Raw genomic sequence first — 21,085 nt, forward strand, 5'->3', positions numbered from 1 at the left:
TGGGAGTGCTGGTGGATAGGGAATTGAAGTTTAGGGGGCACATTGCAAAAGTGACTAAATCAGCTCATCAAATCACTTGGCTTCTGAAAAATACTTTAACATGCAGAGACTAACAAGTCATCATTCCTCTGTATTGAGCCTTGATAAGACCCCATCTGGACTATTGTGCCCAGTTATGGGCACCAGGGTTTCTTCGTGATGGGGAGGAAGCGGAGAGGATCCAGAGATGAGTGACCAAGATGATAGCAGGTCTGTGGAATGAACCTTATGAGAATAAGTTGAAGATTTGTGGGTTGCAGAAATTGGTCGATAGGCAAAGGAGGAGTGATATGATTGAGACATTCAAATTACTGAAGGGTTTCTATAAGATTGATCCAGAAGATATTTTTGATATGACTGGTGGTGGGAGAACTAGGGGCCATGTATAAGCTGGGCAAGAGTGTGGTTGACAAGGGTGTTAGAGAGTTTTACTTGGAGAGTGGTGAATGAGTGGAATAAGCTTCCAGAGTCTCTTGTGGGTGCTACAACCATGAATGAGTTCAAGGCAAGGTATGATAGATACTGTGTGAATGTTGAATAGTTGTTCTTGACATTATGTTAGGGCCTCCCTTGATGAGTCTGTCGACTCCTTGGAGTTGCCCAGAATAATAATAATAATGTCATACTTTGAATCACATTAAAAATTATTCGAATTTTTTGAATGTTTTCAAATAACCATTTTCTTGTAATTTAAATGACATTTATATATGATTAAATGGTTATATAATCTACAAAGTAAGTAGATTTAGATGATGCTAATTCATATTTTCCAATAAATATGCAAATCATTCAACACATCTTTGATTACTCTAATTTTTTGATTTGGAGGTGAGGAATCTGCAGGTGGCTTTTAAGTAGAGATAGTTATGTTTATAACAATCACTACTTAACTTTGTTGAGTTAATGTAGTCCAGTATGTGACATGCTGATATGGTTATTCAGTTAGGATTGAGGTAATATTTTGGCATCTGTCTGCAGTACAACTGGAGTTTTAACTTGGGTAGTTGATGTTTTGTCTTTGCAGCCAGTATGACAGTGGTATTTTCATTTCATTTCCATGATACCAGTTTTATTATTTTACAATGCAGTGATTGGAATATATATATTAATAAATGAAATAAATCCTGAAATTTTAATAATTGACCCTAAAACACTTGGCAATTACAGTCGACTGTAGACGTTTCCAAAATAGTAAACAATGTTAACTTTTTCAAACGGTCTCTTGAATGTCATCATACCTTTTGCCAATGTAAGTTATAATAAAGGCCAACACTTCTTCTAATGGTCTAACTGCACTTTTAGAAATGGGTTGGATCATGTACAAAATCTGGTGGGTTTGGTGTCATCTCAAATAAAACTACACCATACAGGAAAGAAACATTTGCATATATAGTAATAGTAAGAGCATCAAGAGTGAAATAAATTACAAAATATTGAATAGTAATTACAAATGGCATTAGAAATTAGGTAAATCGCTCTCATAAATATAAGAGAATATCTTGATCAGTTCAATTTAGGTGAAGTTTCCTAAAGGAAGTTGAAAGTAATATTTCCATGAAAAAAATCAAGGAGATCAGTACAAGTCTTATTTTGAAGTAGAGAAACGAATGTGTGTGTGATTATTTGATCTAATTTGCTTTTTTAGAATTGAATTCCAGTTATATCCCTGGAGACATTGTCATATCCGAAACCACTTTATTATAATTTTTTAAAAAGCTTATACATTAAAATGACTATTTGTTAAAAGCAATTATATTATTAAAATATTCTCACAACTTTACAAAAGGAACTGCATTTTATTGAATTTCAGAAAGTGAATCATCTCATTGGAAACTGCTTAGAAATTACAAATTGCAATCGACATTTTGAGCATAATAAATTGTCTGCAAAGTGGATGAATACAATTCTCATTTCACACTAAATTAAAAAATAACAAAAAAGACATGGAACATATGAAATGGTAGTGAAAACAAAATTAGGGAAAAAAGAAAAATAAATAAAGAAATTAATAAAACTAATTAACTAAAATTTTATTCACTCAAAAAAGTCACTGAAAAAGTCTTTTGATATTTATGATGAAAAATCTAAAATTATTAAAATGAAGTTGCACACTTCCATATACTAGCTGCTTCATCTTCCCACTTTCATTCCGTTCATGTTCTTACCTACTCTGACAGCCTTTAAAATGTGAAACTCAAAGGAAGAGGGGTAGTGTGCTACACATTAAAAAGGTTGGGCAGAAACTTGTCATGGTTATTAGATATTGGCATGAAAAATATTCACCCGAGAGTTCTCACCAAAGAACATAATCAGAGTGATCTGAAATAATTTTCAATTCCCTCTTACGAGAAGAACCAAGCTCTTCAAACACTTCTCTGAAACAGATCTTTGATCTCTTTTCATTGTCAAATGCAAAGCCATCGATTTAATTTAAACATGCGAGAAACTGACCGAATACAATCAAGAAAAGAAAATCGCATGTAGTTGGTTTGGGAAACAGTGTATCCATTCCTTCAAGAGGATTTTTTTCAAAGGTAGTAGAAAAATTAAGCAAACAAATAGTGAACACTTGGAGTAACTTCGGAAAATATCTGCTTGGTATCAACAGGTTCCAGATACTGCATAGCACTAAACATTGTCTACAAGAGTTCATTTTTTGTGTGATATTAAAACCCACACCATTCATGCTGTTTACTAAATTTGCCATGACTTTTTCTTCAGTCTTTTCCAACTCAAATGAGAGTTGGAAAAGCAGCGTTTCTCACTAATGTATTATTTATTTTCGAAAAACAAATAATAATAAGCCCATTCACAAGGAATATATTTAAGTTGTGCTTAAAAGGGCAACTTTTGGAGAAATTCAAATATAATTGTACATATGTCACAAGAACTCACATTCACCCACCACTCATTAGCTGTGTTGAATTCTTGAGTGGGTCACCAGATATTCCTTTCTCGAGAATGTTTAATTGCATTGGACAAGTGCTATGTTTCTAATTATTATATATTCTTAGATGAGTTCACAAATGCGAAATATGTGAAACCTCTTGATGCAAATTTCACAAGGAAAAGTTTCTTTCTTGTGTGAAAACATTCGTGTCTTTTCAGGCAAGACCAGGCGAAAAAAATTTTCTTTTGAGAGATTTTCATGCATAGGAGTCATATTTGGCATGTCTTTTCATGTGATTTTTAAGATAGCCTTATTCAGAAAATTGTTTCGCTCATATTTTACACGAAAAAGCTTTTATTTTTTCACATGGTGGCATTTCTGGTGTTTTTTTTAAGGGAACTTAGAGTTGAAAACATGCAGCTGGACACGTTACAAGTCAAAGATTTCTCATCAGTATGTATTTTTAGATGTCTTCTCAGACCCCAACTCTGAAAACGTTTTGTTGCAAATTTCGCATAAAAACGTTTTCTCACCAGCATGAATTCTTAGATGTATTTCCAGATTCCAATTGTCTGAAAACTTCTTGTTGCAACTTTCGCAGAAAATAGGTTTCTCACCAGTATGCATTGTTAGATGTTTTTTCAGACTCGAACTGTAAGAAAACTTCTTGTTGCAAATTTTGCAGAGAAAAGGTTTCTCACCAGTATGCACTCTGAGATGTTTTTCCAGACTGGCACTCCTTGAAAACTTCTTGTTGCAAATTTCGCATAGAAAAGGTTTCTCACCACTATGAACATTTAGATGTCTTTTCAGAATCGAACTGTTTGAAAATTTTTTGTTACAAATTTTGCATAGAAAAGGTTTCTCACCAGAATGAATATTTAGATGTCTTTTCAGAATCGAACTGTTTGAAAATTGCTTGCTGCAAATTTCGCATAGAAAAGGATTGTCACCAGTATGCATTCTTAGATGAGTTTTCAGATTTGAACTGTTTGAAAACTTCTTGTTGCAAATTTCGCAGAGAAAAGGATTCTCACCAGTATGAATTCTTAGATGACTTTTCAGACTCCTACTCTCAGAAAACGTCTTGTTGCAAATTTCGCATAGAAAAGGTTTCTCACCAGTATGAATTCTTAGATGAATTTTCAGACTCGAACTGCCTGAAAACTTCTTGTTGCAAATTTTGCATACACAATGTTTCTTACCAGTGTGAACTCTTAGATGACTTTTCAGACCCCAACTGTTTGAAAATTTCTTGTTGCAAATTTCACAGAGAAAAGGTTTCTCACCAGTATGAACTGTTAGATGTTTTTTCACACTCGAACTGTCTGAAAACCTCTTGTTGCAAATTTCGCATAGAAAAGGTTTTTCACAAGTATGCACTCTTAGGTGTCTTTTCAGAATTGAACTGTCTGAAAACCTCTTGTTGCAAATTTGACATAGAAAAGGTTTCTCACCAGTATGAATTCTTAGATGTCTTTTCAGAATCGAACTGTCTGAAAACCTCTTATTGCAAATTTCACAGAGAAAAGGTTTCTCACCAGTATGAATTCTTAGATGTCTTTTCAGAATCGAACTGTCTGAAAACCTCTTGTTGCAAATTTCGCATAGAAAAGGTTTCTCACCAGTATGAACACTTAGATGTCTTTTCAGAAACGAACTGTGTGAAAACGTTTTGTTGCATATTTCGCAGAGAAAAGATTTCTCACCAGTATGCATTCTTAAATGACTTTCAGACTCGAACTGTCTGAAAACTTCTTGTTGCAAATTTAACATTGAAAAGGTTTCTCACCAGTATGAACACTGATATCTTTTCAGAATCGAACCATTTGAGAATTTCTTGTTGCAAATCTTGCAGAGAAAAGTTTCCCACTAGTGTGAACTCTTAGATGCTTTTTCAGACTCGAACTCTGAAAAGGTTTCTCACTAGTATGTGCTCTATTTGATGTTTTTCCAGACTAAAACTGTCTGAAAAACTTCTTGTTGCAAATTTCGCTTAGAAAATATTTCTCACCAGTATGAATTCTTAGATATTTTTCCAGTCTCGAACTGTCTGAAATTCTCATGTTGCATACTTCACATGGAAACGGTTTCTACCTGCTGTGAACTCTTTCATGTATTCTAAGTTGAAACGAGTCAAAGAATTTCTTGTAACAATTTCGGATGTAAATGAGTAATCTTCTTTAGTGTGTCTTTTCATGTGGTTTTTATGACTGAGAATATTGTTTGCCATGTATTTTACACGAAAAAACTTTTCTTCAATGAGTGCCCGAAGATCTTGTTGCCTTTTAAGGGACCATAGAATTGAAAACCTACAGCTACAGAAGAAATTAAAAGATTTTTCTTCAGTGAGATATCTGTGATGCTTTTTAAGGCTTTGTCTATATCTATAGCCATTTCACACTCATACAACTTCTCTTTTCTGTGAACCTCTCTGATGTGAAATAAAAGCTTTCTGTTTTCATAAAAGGCTGTCACATGTTTCACAGGTGAAAGGATTATCCTTCAAGTACACACTAGCTATGTGGTGTTTTTTTGTCTGAGAGAAAGCAAATGTCTTATAGCATATTTGGGATTGAAAAGGCTACTCATTCATGTATACAGCAGAATATCTTTTAAGAGAAGCCATTGAGGAAAATGATTTGGCTCTTACTTCACAGGAAATGCCTTTCTCCACTAGGAAATTTCAAGATTGATTTGCGGTTGGCTGTATTTGCTTGATTTGTGCCAAGTAATGTAATCAGGAAGTGTTTGTCATGTTCAGAATTTCTCAAATGCAGTTCAAAAGAGTTAAAACAGGAAAATTCCTTTTTTACATTCGGAAAAAAGAAAACGTTTCTTAGTATGAGCCAGTTTTATGTCTTTGAACACAGGACTATAAGCGATATGTTTTCTTGCATTTTTCTTACTTGATTTTATGATGCATAAACCACAATTTGTGTATCCTCAAATAACAAACTGGAAAATTGCCTGTCGCATATTTCACATGTCAACATATATTCATTCCAGTTCACTGTAGCTTTGTGCCACTTCTGTGCATAAGCGAGTAAAAGTTCTTCATGTAATATTCACATGGAAATAACTTCTCGATTGATTGCATTTTCAGATGCTCTTGAAGATTCGCTAAACCAAGGAAATTTTTCTGATATGTCGTTCAGAAGGAATGTTTTTCTTCATCTTTCAAGTTTATTATCTGGTGTCTCTTTAGGCTGACACGGCGATGAAAGTTTTTCCCATATTTTTCGCATAACTGTTTACTACTGGATTCTGTTATTGTTCGATTGCTATGAATTGTCTCGAGCGTTTTAAGTTGTTCTGACAGATTAATGGCTTTCTGGCATACTTTGTACAATAATATTTTTTTTTTTACGATTTCACTGATTATTGTGCTTTTTCTGATGTCAGTTTAGGCAACTCTGATATACAAACTGCTTCTTGCATGATCACATGCAAATACTTTTCACTATTTTCATCTCAGTTAAGATATTTCAATAGGAAATGTGATTGAGCCATCTTCACTATTCTAGGAGGAGAATTAATCATTGCTTTTTGAATTTGGGTCATTGATTCCATTCTCATTTTGATGATTTTTCCTTACGACAATAGAATTTCAACCACCTCAGAATTATTTGATTTTTATTTTGCAATTCCGGCATGAAATGTTTCCAACAACTTAACAATCTTCACATATTGCTGGTTATTGGCTTGGTTTTAATGCATTAATAGGCAAAATATCTCATGTGAGTAAACCACTTAACAATCTGTAAAGGAAAACGAGGTAATTAATGCTAATTTAAAACTCCATTTAGTAAATAAAATATTCAACATATTATCTAATATTTAATAGCAATTAATGTATGAATTTTAATCTAGAAATTTAATATCTGTAATGAACAGTGGACACAAAAATAACGCTAAAAACTTTCAATGGACAATAACAGTGAGTATCATCACTCTTTATAATGATGGAGTAAGAAAACCTGATTTCGTTTGCAAAAGGCATCATGAAAAAATAATGAGGTAAGTGGAGAGCCATGGGGTCAGATTACATCGGAAGTTGAACATGTCCTCAGGATTAACTAAGGATGACGTTAGATATGAATGTATTTCTGGCACACATAAAATGCAAAATAATAGTCAATGTTTAAAGATAGCTTTTCAATCTGGGAGTGAATTTCTTAAGAAATTCCACTTTATTCAGTTGGTTGGGTGTCAGCTAATACAAAATGAGCAATTGTGATTTACAGTTGTAGGTAACACGAACAGCCACTGTGGTTGGTATTCTTCTCTGTTCTTATTTCTTTGGATTTCCTTCTCTTCATCATTCTAAGGGATAATTCCTGTGGATATGCAGAGTTCCCTCTTCCACATCACCCTATTTCTGGCTATCCTCTTTAAGAGCTTAATAACCTGTTCCGATGAATGTAAACACTTCCACTGAGAATGTATACTTCAGCTGTCATCTTTTCTCTGGCTTCTCCTTTTCCAACACATCTATAATCCATTTCTCCCTTTCCAACACATCTATAATCCATTTATTGTCTCCTCATGTGTGGCACGAGATGACTGTTTTCAATACTCGATTCTATTATTTCTGCAAGAGTTATTTGTTAGTTTTCTTTTCTTCATGTCTTTACTAATCTTACTTGTATTAAATGGTATTTTTCTTTTCTTTAACACTTCTTTTGCCATAGGAATTCTCGTTCATATTTTCACCGCACTCTATTCCTTTAAGATATGACTTATTTTACTTGATCATTTTGACCTCTAGATTCAGACCTCAAGAGCTAGGTTCAGAACTATATAAATACGCAGGAACAAGATTCAAAGGAAGACTCTTATTATTTTTAAATAAAATTTACTCAACTGGTATCCCCCCAATAGAATGGAAAAAAGCAACTGTGATTCCTATCTTTAAGAAAGGTAATAGAGATAACCTTAAAAACTATAGAGGTATCAGTATACTATACTAAATTCATGTTACAAAATATATAGCAGAATCTTAAATAACAAACTAATGAAATATTCCGAAAACTTTATTCTAGAGGTACAAAATGGATTTAGAAAAGGACGATCATGTATAGACCCAGCCTTCTGCCTAAAATTAATAATAGAGAAAAGTAGAGAATATAATTTAGAAACACATATTGCATTTATTGACTTTGAAAAAGCATTTGACAAAGTTAAAAGAAACATATTATTTAACATATTAAAAGAAAGACAAATACCAAATAATATCCTAAAAGCTGTCACAAGTATATATGAAAATAATCAAATACAAATAAGATTAACCACCTTACCGGCTATTATGGATCAAATACGCATCCGCATACGCTTCGTATCCATCATATATTTCAATGCAATATCAATCCTATTACAATTTTAATATGCACTTCGCATCCATGATAAATTGAACGTCTAAAGACGTCTTGGCTGGTAGCGTGGTTAAATCATGAGCCATCATATACAAGAGAGATAAACCAAGGGGTCCGACAGGGATGTCCCCTCTCAGCAACTCTTTTTAATATCTACGTAAATGAAATAATAATAAAATGGAGTAAAAATTTACATCAAGGAATTAAACTTTCACCTACAGTTAACTTAAACACTCTCCTCTTTGCAGACGACCAAATAATAATTACAAATTCTGAAGATAACTTACAGAAAGCTATTTTAAATCTAAATGAGATATCCAAAGATTATGGTATGATAATATCAACCGAAAAATCAAAAACCATGGCTTTTAAAGGACAAGATCCAGCAAGAACTAAAATAGTATTAGATAACAAGATCTTAGAACAGGTGAATTCATTTAACTACCTAGGATGTATGATCACTTATGAAAATGAAAAAGATATAAACATAAAAATTGCAAAATATTTAAAAATAACAGGAGTAATTAACTCTATATTTAAACCAAACCTAGTTCAAAAACAAACCAGGCTAAAAGTATACAATACGTTAGCCCTACCAGTCTTAATGTATGGAAGCGAAATCTGGACAATAAAACAAAAAGACAAACAAAGATTAATAACAGCAGAAATGAAGTTTATGAGAAAAACTGCAAAGTATACCCTATTTGATCACAAAAGAAACGAAGATATTATGAAAGAATTAAACCAAGAACCAGTAATTGAAAAAATTAAAAAATATAAACATAGATGGATGGAACACGTTCAAAGAATGAAAACAGAAAGATTACCAAAACAAGCCTTAAAGTACAAGCCATTAGGAAAAAGAAAACCAGGACGTCCTCTTAAACGATTCAACGATGACTTCTAAGGCCGGAACAGGCCATACTCGGCCTAAATCCTTAATACGTATGATGATGATGATTTTTGTCTCTAATTACAATTTTATCTTCTACTTTTTTTGACACTGTCAGCATTCATTTTAGTTTTTGTTTTATTGATTTAAAGCCAATGATCAGATACAACCTCATCCATTCTTTTTTTATAACTGTATTTAATCCCTTGGAATCTCTGCTAATACAGTTATAACTTTCCTAGAAATCAAGTACTTTCTAATCCTAATCTATTGAGATGGAATCTGGGAAGACACGACACAACACAACAATTCTTACAACTTCAGCAGGTTGTTTCATCTATCGCAGATCAGTTTTCCAGACAGCAAATTCATTGTTCTCTCTTTAAATTTCTTCATGTGGTTTCTCTGGCCCAAGATTTCTTGTTCGGTAATTTCACTATTCATGTTTTCTTTACTGTATAAGTCTTCAAGATATTCCATCTTTCTCTCTTTCTACTATCTCTCTGTTACCAGTAACTTTCCTTTTTTTTTTTTTTTTTATCTCGTCCTTCTTTACTTTTTTGTTTCATGTCGGACTGGAGGTTAGATTGACCAATTATTCAATATTCCTTATCACAATTTTTCACATTTAATTTCTTTATGTTACTTTATCCAATTCTCCTTTGCTTTTTCTTGAAGTCTTCTTTATCCTTACTTCTTGGTCTTCGATAGTGTTCCTTGCTTTTTAAATTTTTCTTTTACTTGCCCCTTTTTTCGTCTTTCTATTCACTGAAGTAACTTATTTGTAGAATAGAAAGGTTTCGCTTTCGTAATTTTGAAAATCTTAACACTTTGTGTGCTGATCTTTAATTTATTTCTATAGGTTTTGAATAACCTGCAAGAGCAAACTAAATATACTTTACATTTATATTTTTTTTTACATTACATTTACATTACTCTTTACATTTCGCTCAATATGTCATGATCTTTGTTCAGGGAGAAGACAGAAAAACTTTTAAATTCTGAGTAAAAGAATGATTCACACAGCATGTGTATAATATCTCATGTGGGTCGCAGCTATCCAGTAGAAGGAAACACTATTAGAGTTCAGAGACATAGGAATAGATATATAATTAAGTAATAATAAAAATTAATAAATTCATTTAGAAATAAATAATTAATAAATTCATTTAGAAATAAATAATTAATAAATTCATTTAGAAATAAATAATTAATAAATTCATTTAGAAATAAATAATTAATAAATTCATTTAGGAATAATTATATAAAATATTAAAAATTGCAACTGATTAACAGGAATCACTTCTCGCAACTTACAAACAGGCATACAGTCTTTCCAATTAAGATTAGGATGGTAGCACAAAGCTTCACTTGATTAAAAAAATAGACAATCAAATTTGAACGTATTGTAGTGCAGCATTTTTTTTTTTTTTTTACGGTTCCAGTGAACTCTATATCTAGTGTCGAATGCATGAGAAGCAATGCCTAACCCTTCAAAATCAAAATATCTTATATAATCATGAGGTTCTTCGATTCTAATAGTATCAAAACAGTCAATCTCTCCATAGCAGCAAATATGAGAACAGGGTGTTTCATAAACACCAAGCAAGAATAAAGGTGATAATGGATCTTTGATAGGTTGTACAAAAAAAAAAAGAAAGCAACTTCGTGGCTGGCTGGTTTGAAGATGGTGCAAATTATAACTAAGAAAGGTCCTTGATATTTCTTCAGTTGATCCTTTAAGGAAGGGTCTGTTGATCCTTGTAACGTCAGATTGCAAGTTGGAAGAGAGATGATGTCATCAAATAATTTCGCAATGAAGGACTCGCTATATCTATTAAGCAAGTGTTTCCTCCTACTAAACAGATGCGATCGAGTCACGTGATAATATACGCATGCTGTATGACTCATTCTTGTATTCAGAATTACTAGCTTTTCTGTCTTCTCCCTGAAAGAAGCTCATGATATATTGAGCGAAATATATAGGAGTAATAAATTCAAATTAGTTTTCTCTTATATGTGATTTGCCGGTATTCAAAAAATATAGTATATCTAACACGTATGTCTATCAAACAATTCGCACGTTGGTTTAATTATTTCCTTGATAACATCAAGTCTTGTCCACTGTTATTTGCATGCATGCAATCTCTGGTTTAAATTCATTTTTATATGAGGGTTGCAGTATTTCAATATTATATTTTATTCTTTGCTTATTCAATGCATTTTCTCATTTTTTTATATATATTTTGCAATAAAGAATGTTTAGTCACTTATTATTTCATATATATTTTTTTATATGTTTTTTGACTACTATGCCTAGTAGTCATAGTGGTCTACTATGACTAATTAGCCTGGTGTCATGCAACATCTCTTAGGGATTTCCTTGAATAGAGTCTTTGTTTGGTACTTCAAAAAGTGTATTGCCTACTATAAGGTCATATTATTTATAGAAATGTAGAAGTTGTTCTACTCTTAAATTCTTCCCAATCCTTCATTTATTTCACATTCAGTGTCCTCTCCAACCACTCCATTAAAGCCACTACAACCAACAATTGCATCGTACTGAAATATAAATAAGCATGTAGCAATGGCCACTTATAATCTCTAAAATGGTCAAGTATTTTAGATAGATTCGAAATTCTAATACAAATCCGTGCATGAATCTTTGCACTATGACCAAAAACTGTATCTACAAAAAGGAGTTTCGTTAGAAACCTTTATATGTCAAGAGAAATGCTTTTGGCCAGTACTGTTAACAGGTGTAAAATAGAGGCAGCCTGCCCCACGGCGCCACTTAACAAGGGTGCTAGTTCAGCCATATTTGCAGTAGGCACCTTATTAAGGCAACAAGATATTTTATAAATACACGCCGTTTAGTTTACCAAGAAAAAAAAACAGCGCCATTTCCCATTGCAGTTAAATATATGATTGTTATATTTTAATAATAAAAAAATTATAGTCATACATTTTAGAACTCACTTATTAGAAACTAAAAGGAACAACCCATAAGGCAGCGCTTCTCAAACTTTTCCTACGACAAAACACTTCATAAATCCTGAAATTTTAACGGAAAATCTTGGTTATTTTGTAAGGTGGGTAGATATAAATAATATATAAAAATAAATGAGTAAATCTAAGAGCTGAGGAAAAAAAAACAATATTTATCCTCAAATGTTAATTATATATAATTAACATTTGAAGCAAAACACATAAAAATTATAAAATAAAGTAGCATATATATATATATATATATATATAAATTACATTCTTAATGACTTCGACGTTTTCGGGTCTTTGAATTGCAAGTTCTTTTGATACCAGACATAATATTAGAAAGTTGAATTATCATATCTGGGGTAGCCTCGAGTGTGTTCCTGGACTATGATTTGGTTGCAGCATGATATGAAAATCCTGCGTCGCATAAATAAGTTGCTGTAAAGGAAGTAAAACAAGAATAGCTAGTTTTGACACGCTGGGGTACTCTTCTGTTAAATTTATCCAGAAATAATTTAATGGCAGTTTCTTGTATTTTTGTTTTAAATCAGATCACTTCCGCATGATATGAAAATCCTGCGTCGCATAAATAAGTTGCTGTAAAGGAAGTAAAACAAGAATAGCTAGTTTTGACACGCTGGGGTACTCTTCTGTTAAATTTATCCAGAAATAATTTAATGGCAGTTTCTTGTATTTTTGTTTTAAATCAGATCACTTCCGCTGAAGCCTGCTGGCTTAGCTGTCACTGTAAATTGATTCAGAACACAGGAATTGTCCTCGCTCGATTTTGGAAAACATTGCAAAAGGTTTAATTGCAAGTTGTGCAAGTGTTCTAAAATGTTCGCAAGCCTGTCGTGTGAGCTGTCGCACACACGACTAGAAAACTCTGTACTTCACGCTCGGAGGTGTGGGCAGCATGCTGAGTCAAGGCCAGGGTGCGCTGGCTTTAACAGCACACTCTGCAAGCAAAGTGAGGAGTGCTTGGTTTTCAAACATGTTTAAACTTGTCACAGCATTTAAAACCATATAATACTCATTAAATTTTTCACAGAACACTTCTTCACTTTCCAAGGAATATAGTTTGGGAAATGCTGCCATAAAGTATTGTGCGATGTGAATTTTATAAACTTTTATAGTCTATCCAGATATATAGTTAAATATTATTATATTATGTTTTTCATTAATGTTTCTCTTGTAACACAAACAAAATAGCAACTGAAGATTTTCTTATATTTTTGGCTTATAATCCATCAGGGACGATATTTAATTGTTTGTCTCAGGGCACAATCTTATCTGGCAAAGACTCTCCTTTTGGCTTTTTAGCGACTCGTAGTTTATGTTTATTGCAATAAAATGCAATTTTTTCTCAAAAACAGGTCTTCGAGACTCACGCGGTCTCGAGTACCTGTTATACGGTTTATTAACACTTATAATATAAAGATTTTTATCTAAAAATCAATCTGTGTTCATTATCAGTGGACAGCATATAGTGTTGCAATTATACCCCCCCCTCCCACGTACTGTTTTTCATGTTGCTCCCATCTACGAAAAGCTGAAGAGACGAGAGTTTGAAGTGGAACAGAAACAAATGCTTGTATACGAATATCAAAGGCTAAATAAAATTCAGTTCTTTTGTAAAAACATGGAAATGAAATTTCACATTCGATTCATGTGCATATACATATTTTGAATGATAGAATATAAGCAAAAGCATCCCTTACTTTGAAATTGGAGCATAATCTTTGAACTAGCAGAAAATATATACATATCAATTTAAATCATAACCGTTAATTTTATTCTGTAATGACCAATTATGCAGGGAAACCAACAAGGTGAAAGTGCCAAGAACAGTAGACTATGATATAAAGAGAAAAAAAAAATGTAGTAATATGATTGAAGAATTTCATGTTATTCTCTGTAAAGCAAAGTCGCCCAAGTGTGTCCTTCAGGAAATCTGTATAGTATTCTTCGAAATATGATTTTGAACAAAAATAAAAATAACATGATCTGGAAAATGGGCAGTATTTTTTTTTTAAAATAATATTTCAGATAATTATCATGAGTTAATTTCTTCGAGAACAAAGAAAATGTTTTGTCGAGTAAGCGATTAGAAACAATTAGTGCAAAAAAATTAAAAATGAAATTGGTTCTCCAAGGTAAGGCAATATTTAAGTGAAGAAACAATACAAGGATGTTTATGTTGTCCAGGAATTAAAATTGTATTGTACAATAAAAAGAGAAAACAAAAATAAAATAAATTTCTATATTTTTAGTCTATCCAATACAACTAAGATCCAATTACCCAGCATAGAACAAGCAACTGAGTTTCTTCTTATAGGCAACTCAGACACAGCTATGAACATGACATAATCGGATTAAGTGTTCTCTTTAATGTGAAAGATTATCCCACCTAAACGACAACCTTCCAAATTTCACTTCTTATCCATGTTCTTCCAACATGTGGTCTGAAGGGTATCTAGATTTATCTGGATGTCTATAGACGTCTGGGACAGTTGGGATTAACTTCAGTATCATTAATGGAAAAATTAAACAGGAATGGACTGTTCTCTGGAATGTGGAAGAATAGAGCCTTGCGACACACCACAGGTGACCAACTTATACTTTGGCTACACACGACCTTACATTACTCTTTGATTTCTCTCTGACAACCGTCTTCCTGTCCATTTTACCAAACACCCAATCCATCCCCTGTACACAGACATAATGCCCACTATATCATCAAATGCAAAATCTCAAGTGGCTGATTCCACTTGAGATTTTGCAATATTGCCTGCCCTCCATTTCATATATTACCAGCTCATAGTTTCTCGAAAATCACATCACTGTCTGTCACAGCAGGAACTGACTTAGCTGCAATCTTATGTAAAACCTCGGAAAAATATTCACTTACGAATGCAATTATTTCTGTGATTGCGGTTACCCTGATACTTGCAGAACTACTTAAAGTTATCTTTCCATAATAACTTTTGCTCTTGCCACTAGAAAGAGAAGGATATTGGGGATTTCCTTTGCCCTGCACAGCTAATTTTACCTCATAATTTCTTTTGTATTCCTAACCAGGTCGGTAGCTATTCTCGCCTGCACTTATTAAGTATATGTATAAATAAAAAATTAAAAATGCAAAGTTTAGTAAACATCTCTCTAACTTGATTTTTGATCTAGTATTTATTTAGTGTTGTGTTTTATTCAATTTCAATAGTTTATTACAAAATTTTAATATATAGTCAGGCATTTACATTAAAATAATGAATAATGAGAAACTTAAAAAGTAAAACTGAAAGGAATAGTAATTAAGATCTTCCCTAATCAACATCTGTACATGGCACAGTACTCAGGATGCCAGAATTATGGAATTGATGATACAGCCAAAACACTACTTAGGCAAATTTTCAATTATATTGCTGTGGTTTACGTTGTTCCAGTCTGATATTAACGAACACTTTCGTGTTAAACTTATCTGAGTATGATATAGGATTGATACGGCTTTAGGGAGATGAGCCTTTCCCATGCCGTTTTAACCCCCCCCCCCCATACTCTTCAAAAATACATTATCCGATTCGTTATTTCCTGCTAATACATTAAAAGGTAAGTAATTCACCACTGGTATCAACCAAAAATGCTAACACAACTTTAATTGTCTAAAAAATCGCTAAGTAATGCATACAATATAATAACTATAACCAGAGAAATAAGAATCACTGAAAACATCGTTCAGATCCGAAGGTATGACAACAATTTTCTAAAGTCAGTTCGAATCATTAATAGGAGAGCGACATAATAAAAAAGAAATTTTTTTTTTAATTGAAGCCTTTGGCTCTTCATACAATTAAAAAAAGAAAATTTTCTAACAATTTTATTCATGCAGATGGTGTCATCCCAAGTTTTCTATTACCCACTTTCACTCTCTGCCTGTCCTCAGCCACCAATCGATACGCTCTTACATTAGTACACCCAACCACCCATTCTTTAGGTAAAATGGAGGTTTTACGCAATGGTTTAAACTCAAAACTCCATCCTCGTTTCCAAGAAAATCTCCCTAGAAAGAGATTTATTATTTTAAATTATAAAGACCAATTTGATTATTGCAATGAAATATTCCAGTTCTTGTTTAATACAAACATAATCCGCATACTGATTTATGTGGAGATTTCAGAATATGGTAGTGCTGTTATTCGATATTAGTGTATGATAAAAATAACTATTTTGTATTTAAAATAAAAATATCTGATCTTTTGTCCTCTGCGAACTCAATTTTTTTTATCAAAACAAGAAATATTATTTAAAGAAAAAACAATGAATTTAGAATTTTTTTTTTTTTTTTGTAATATACAGGTCCAATCAGTGATATGCAAGCACTACTTATGAGTTCAAGAATGGCTATTGCCACTAATGTGTCCATCACCTTTGGTGCAGAGGCTTTCCTGAACTAGGATTTGGAAACAGATGAGTTCATTCAAAAGATGACATTCTGGTGAGTTTCGTTCTGATTTGCCATCTGTTAGAAGAAAGTGTATCCTTTTACTCTTAGCATTTGCCAACCATGCATGCCTGTGCAGTGTGCAACGTGTAAACTACGTGAAATGATGGTTTTTCTCAATACTTATTGCAAAGTGATTTGCTTAGAGATAAATGCTTACTCGAATAAAACTGACATTTAAAGAGTTGTTGAAGGGCTATTGTAAATTATAAAAGTCAAAAGTTGGGAAAACGATTACTATTGAATAATAAATTCAGTACAATAATCGTTAGTGAAATTTTAAAATGCAAAAATAGATGTTATTTTCATGATATTAAAAAAAAAAAAAATTAAGATGCCATATAATATTAAGCGGAAGAGGTCGAATATTGTCAAAAATTATTGGGAACCATTTCAAATAGCATCATTTAAATCCATTCGTACTTTTCATAGAATTCCTTTAAAATATTCTGCTAACTGCTATTCTTGCTTTGTGTTATGTTATGATGCTCCATTTCTTGTCATGTAAATGAAATAAAAGTGATTCTGTGCTTTCAAACATGCTGGGGATTCATTCAATGCCAATACATGGACTACTTTGTTTTCCTCTTTAGTGCTGCTTGTTCTTGCATATTTGTTTCAAAAAAGAATCACTGACAAATGACTATATGATTAAATGTCCTCGATCTTGGAAATTCTTGACATTTCAAGTTGATGGTCTGGAAGACAGTGATGGTGAAAATAGTTGCACTTCCAGCTTTAATCTCTTCAGGGTGATTTCAGCCAGGGATAGTCACTCCATGAAATAAACAGCAGATGGCAGTACCAGAAAGTATGATCACATTTTGCCATCCGTTGTGACACTGACGAAGAAAATTCGTTAAAAATAATGGAAAAAAATGATGAAATGTTGAGAAATTGAATATGCAAATATTTCATTTGTATGAAGTTCTTGTTCATAATAAATTTTAAACCATCTCACCGTTCTCCGTCATTTTTTCAAACTGCTAGTGTTACAGCTGTTGATAAAAAGAAATCTGAAGTAGAATATCCAAATGAATGCAATACAGCTAATCGTGTCCATATGGCATCCATTTTAATCAGCAATAGCATAGTTCAAATAGCATTTATTAGCATATACAACTATTAGAAACTTCGCAGTCCTCATCTGCTGTGATGTATACTATTCGGAGAATTCAATCGCACTTAAATGCCTGCATCTTTCAACACTTCAGATGTTGGTGAATGAAAGAAAGAAAATTCTTCAAGTTGCTCAGAAATATCAGTTTCCAATCCATTAGTCGTATTAAAACGGAAACATACACAATACTCCGTTTGACCATTTCAGATGGTATTGATCAGTGAATTCTCAATCTTTTCTCACGGTTTGGAATTCGGTCTCTACCATCTTACTTTCATATATCGTATTATGCAGGAACCTTTCCTTAGATTAGTAGCATCCCTTCGAAGAAAGGGTAAAAGAAATGAGTTTGAATCTTACAGAAAAGGCTTTGAAACCGAAAGTTCCATCTAGAACATCGTTTCATGACTATAAAAATCAATCAAAACACAACAGAATTATAATATTAAAAAACAATAGCAGAAGATAATTAGGCAATGCAAGGTACTAAACTACTGCAGGTTTACAAAACTTTTCGTGCAGTGGGAACTGTATAAAAAAAGTGTGAATAGTTTAAAAACGTGGAATCATGAATTAGAAAGAGCAGGATAGAATGAAACCACAGCATTTCTCGATAGAGAACCATTTCGTGCAGTTAATGATGGAGGTAATGAAAGGGTAGACGATATTCCAGCATTCAGATGGAATGGAGGTAACATCTAAGAAAAGAGGAATTGTGTCTGCCCTTCCGACAGAAGGCTTGACACTAAACTTAAAGGAGTATTATGAGCAAAAAAAAAAATTGAATGAAAGAGAACAAAAGATAGTGGCGAATATTTGGTTGAGACATCACGAGTTATCCACAAAACAGGAGATGGTATGAAGTGGATGAACAGAGAAAATACCCAAAGCAATAACACCAAGTAGAAATATTTGGCAGTCACCTTATTATTTCTACATATTGATACTGCTAGATTTTGCTCAGGGTTTTGACAGGATACACCATGAACTACTGCTATGCAAATTAGAACAAATGGGGATGGGTATTAATCTAGTGATGTTGATAAGAGAATGGCTCATGGACAGATTCCAAAGTAGTATATGAAGCAGGTGAACAGTGGTGTGTCTAAGGCTCTGTGGTTGAACCATTATTGTTTAATTTGTACATACGTTTGTAAATAAACAGGCAATATGGATAACAGAAGCCAGTTCAATGTGGAAAAGTGTGAAGTGATGGATTTTTGGGATTAAAATATTACAAGCAATGTATTGCATTGACAGAACATTACCTCAAGAGATTGATGAGGCTAGGGACTTGGGGATGTTGGTGGAGAGGGGATTGAAGTTCAGAGATCATCGTAAACTCTTGTAGTGTTATCTGAAATAGTGCAAGTTATAAGGTAAGTTTTCCATCCAGAATTTCATGGAAGGAAAAAAATTCTACTTTCCTGTGATGAAGGTCGACTATCTGTAGAACACCTTCAAGAAAGGTCCTAGAAAACCCTACCATACTGTCTATTAGAATCTTCTAATGTAATCATTGTCAGCGTTAGGGGTTCTGGCACCCTGATGTAATTTTAAGGTGCGCGCATGTTACCTTTTTTTTTTTTTCCCCAATGTAATTGAAATTTAACGGTTTAAAAATCCAGAGGTATATTTTTATAACATTGTGTACTTTGAAAAATATATATTAACCTCCCACCTGGCCAGGATGTCTATATACGTAAAGCAAGATCTAGACACGATGCATGTCATCTTTTGAAAGAACATGGATAAATTTGGCCTTCATGTCATTAGGTGTGCTAATCCTTCACACTGAAGAGAACACTAAATCAGATTATCTTGCAATCATAGCTGTCTCTCAGTTGCCTATAACAAGAAACGTAGTTCTTTGTTCCATGCTGGATAACTGGACTTTGTTATATTCGATAGACTAAAAATATAGAAAATTTTTATTTTTGTTTTCTCTTTTTATTGTAGTTTTTAATGTCAGAACAAAATCAAAGATCTTGCATACGTTCTTCACTTAAATAATGCATCTTGGAGAACCAAACATTTTAAATTATTTATTCTAATTTTGTCATCGCTTACTCGGCAATACATTTTATTTGTTCTCGAAGAACTTAATTCAAGATAATTATTTCGAAATATTTCGAAGGAAAAAAAAAAAAAACGGGCTGTTCACGTTCCAGATTTTGTTATTTTTATTTTTGTTCAAAATCAAATTTCGTAGAATACTTCACCAATTGCTTGAAGGACGTGCTTTGATGACTTTGCTTTACAGGTAATAATACGAAAATCTGTAATCATTTCACATGTGAAGTGTACATTCTCTGGAAAGGGTGAAATGCGAAAGTAGACATTTATAATTCATTTACTATGAGTACTCGTAGCAGCGTAAAGGGAGGGGCTGGAATACTTCCAAATAAACATAAAATTTTAATCGATTCCGTATAGGACACGTCTCAGATAATTCATCCTATGTATATTTATTTAAGTTGCTTCCACTCATGAAAGGTTAACAACATGCAATACAAATTTCCGTACATCGTAATAGTTCAAGGTAAAATAAAAAGTAATGTTCAAACCTGATTTATTGCAATAAATTTTGCTTCATAGCATTTTTTTTTTTCAGAATATTTTAAAGCAACTGTTTAACACAAGCAGGGAATAGGGTAGGTCCCCCCCCCCCAAAAAAGGTGATCGCTTCTACAACACATCTGTTATTTTTTTAAAATTCAATTACGCCTTTCATTCTTAAAAAACTGCATCAAATAATTTAGAAGTTTATGATAACAAAACAAGACTGCTGATGTATTACGTAACACTGATTGAGGCTCTTTAGTGTCACTTGTAAAGTAGTCTCTCTCTCTCTCTCTCTCTCTCACAGTAGCTTTTAGACTTTACCTGCAGCTAAGGAGATTATTGTTAAGACAAAAGTTATTTCCAGCAGCAGTAAAAGTCGTCATATTTGGAATTTTAAAAAAAAAAAAAAAAAAACTAATACTACTGAACTTTCTTTTTTTTGTTGCATAGATGTAAACCTTCTTTACATGGTGAAAATAATATAGAATAAAATTTCTAAAACTTAGAATAATGTCAACAAACAGCTGAACAAATGATTGCAGAGTGCAAAAAAAAAAAAAAAAGTGAGGAATTAGAAGTATCTGCTTCGGCGGGTACAACAATATTACTGGCTTACTTCTTTTATCAAACAGACGTGAGAGCCTGTGTAGCTCAGTAACAGTGGCTTAGTCGGACTCTGACCAGAGCAGACGTGTTTTTGTGTGCTCCTTAG

The 21,085-nt window shown here is 32.8% G+C and overlaps 2 protein-coding genes across 6 annotated transcripts in view; one reads left to right on the forward strand and one right to left on the reverse strand.

Moving 5' to 3' along the window:
* LOC150093499 (uncharacterized) overlaps nt 1-21,085 on the forward strand; it is a 166,446-nt gene that overhangs the window by 63,724 nt on the left and 81,637 nt on the right. The window contains exons 4-5 of the mRNA XM_090413640.1: nt 3,785-3,968; nt 6,803-6,949. Coding sequence (XP_090269766.1) covers nt 3,785-3,968; nt 6,803-6,949 — 331 coding nt within the window. The remainder of the gene's footprint in view (nt 1-3,784; nt 3,969-6,802; nt 6,950-21,085) is intronic.
* LOC150093500 (uncharacterized) lies at nt 1,139-20,521 on the reverse strand. Of its 5 annotated transcripts, none has more exons than XR_016550447.1 (4): nt 20,376-20,521; nt 12,176-12,251; nt 8,230-8,457; nt 1,139-1,396 (listed from the first exon to the last, which is right to left on the reverse strand). XR_016550447.1 is itself a non-coding variant. In XM_090414025.1 (4 exons), the coding sequence occupies exon 4, from the start codon at nt 4,703-4,705 to the stop codon at nt 3,380-3,382; it is 1,326 nt and encodes a 441-aa protein (XP_090270151.1). In that variant the 5' UTR covers nt 4,706-6,690; nt 8,230-8,457; nt 12,176-12,251; nt 20,376-20,521; the 3' UTR covers nt 1,816-3,379. The 5 variants fall into 5 exon arrangements, 4 of the variants coding, with proteins under 4 accessions (XP_090270151.1, XP_090270152.1, XP_090270155.1 ...); XM_090414025.1 differs by lacking the exon at nt 1,139-1,396 and adding an exon at nt 1,816-6,690; XM_090414026.1 differs by lacking the exons at nt 1,139-1,396; nt 8,230-8,457 and adding an exon at nt 1,816-6,690.

The sequence above is a fragment of the Typopeltis vanoorti genome, chromosome 24 (genome assembly GCF_054136105.1).
Source record: "Typopeltis vanoorti isolate ZY-2024b chromosome 24, IOZ_Tvanoo_1.0, whole genome shotgun sequence".
NCBI lineage: Eukaryota > Metazoa > Arthropoda > Arachnida > Uropygi > Thelyphonidae > Typopeltis > Typopeltis vanoorti.

Bases quoted from the DNA above. Each gene is read 5' to 3' on its own strand.
- LOC150093500 (XM_090414026.1), bottom strand. From the start codon at position 4,705: ATGTTAAATTTGCAACAAGAAGTTTTCAGACAGTTCGAGTCTGAAAGT.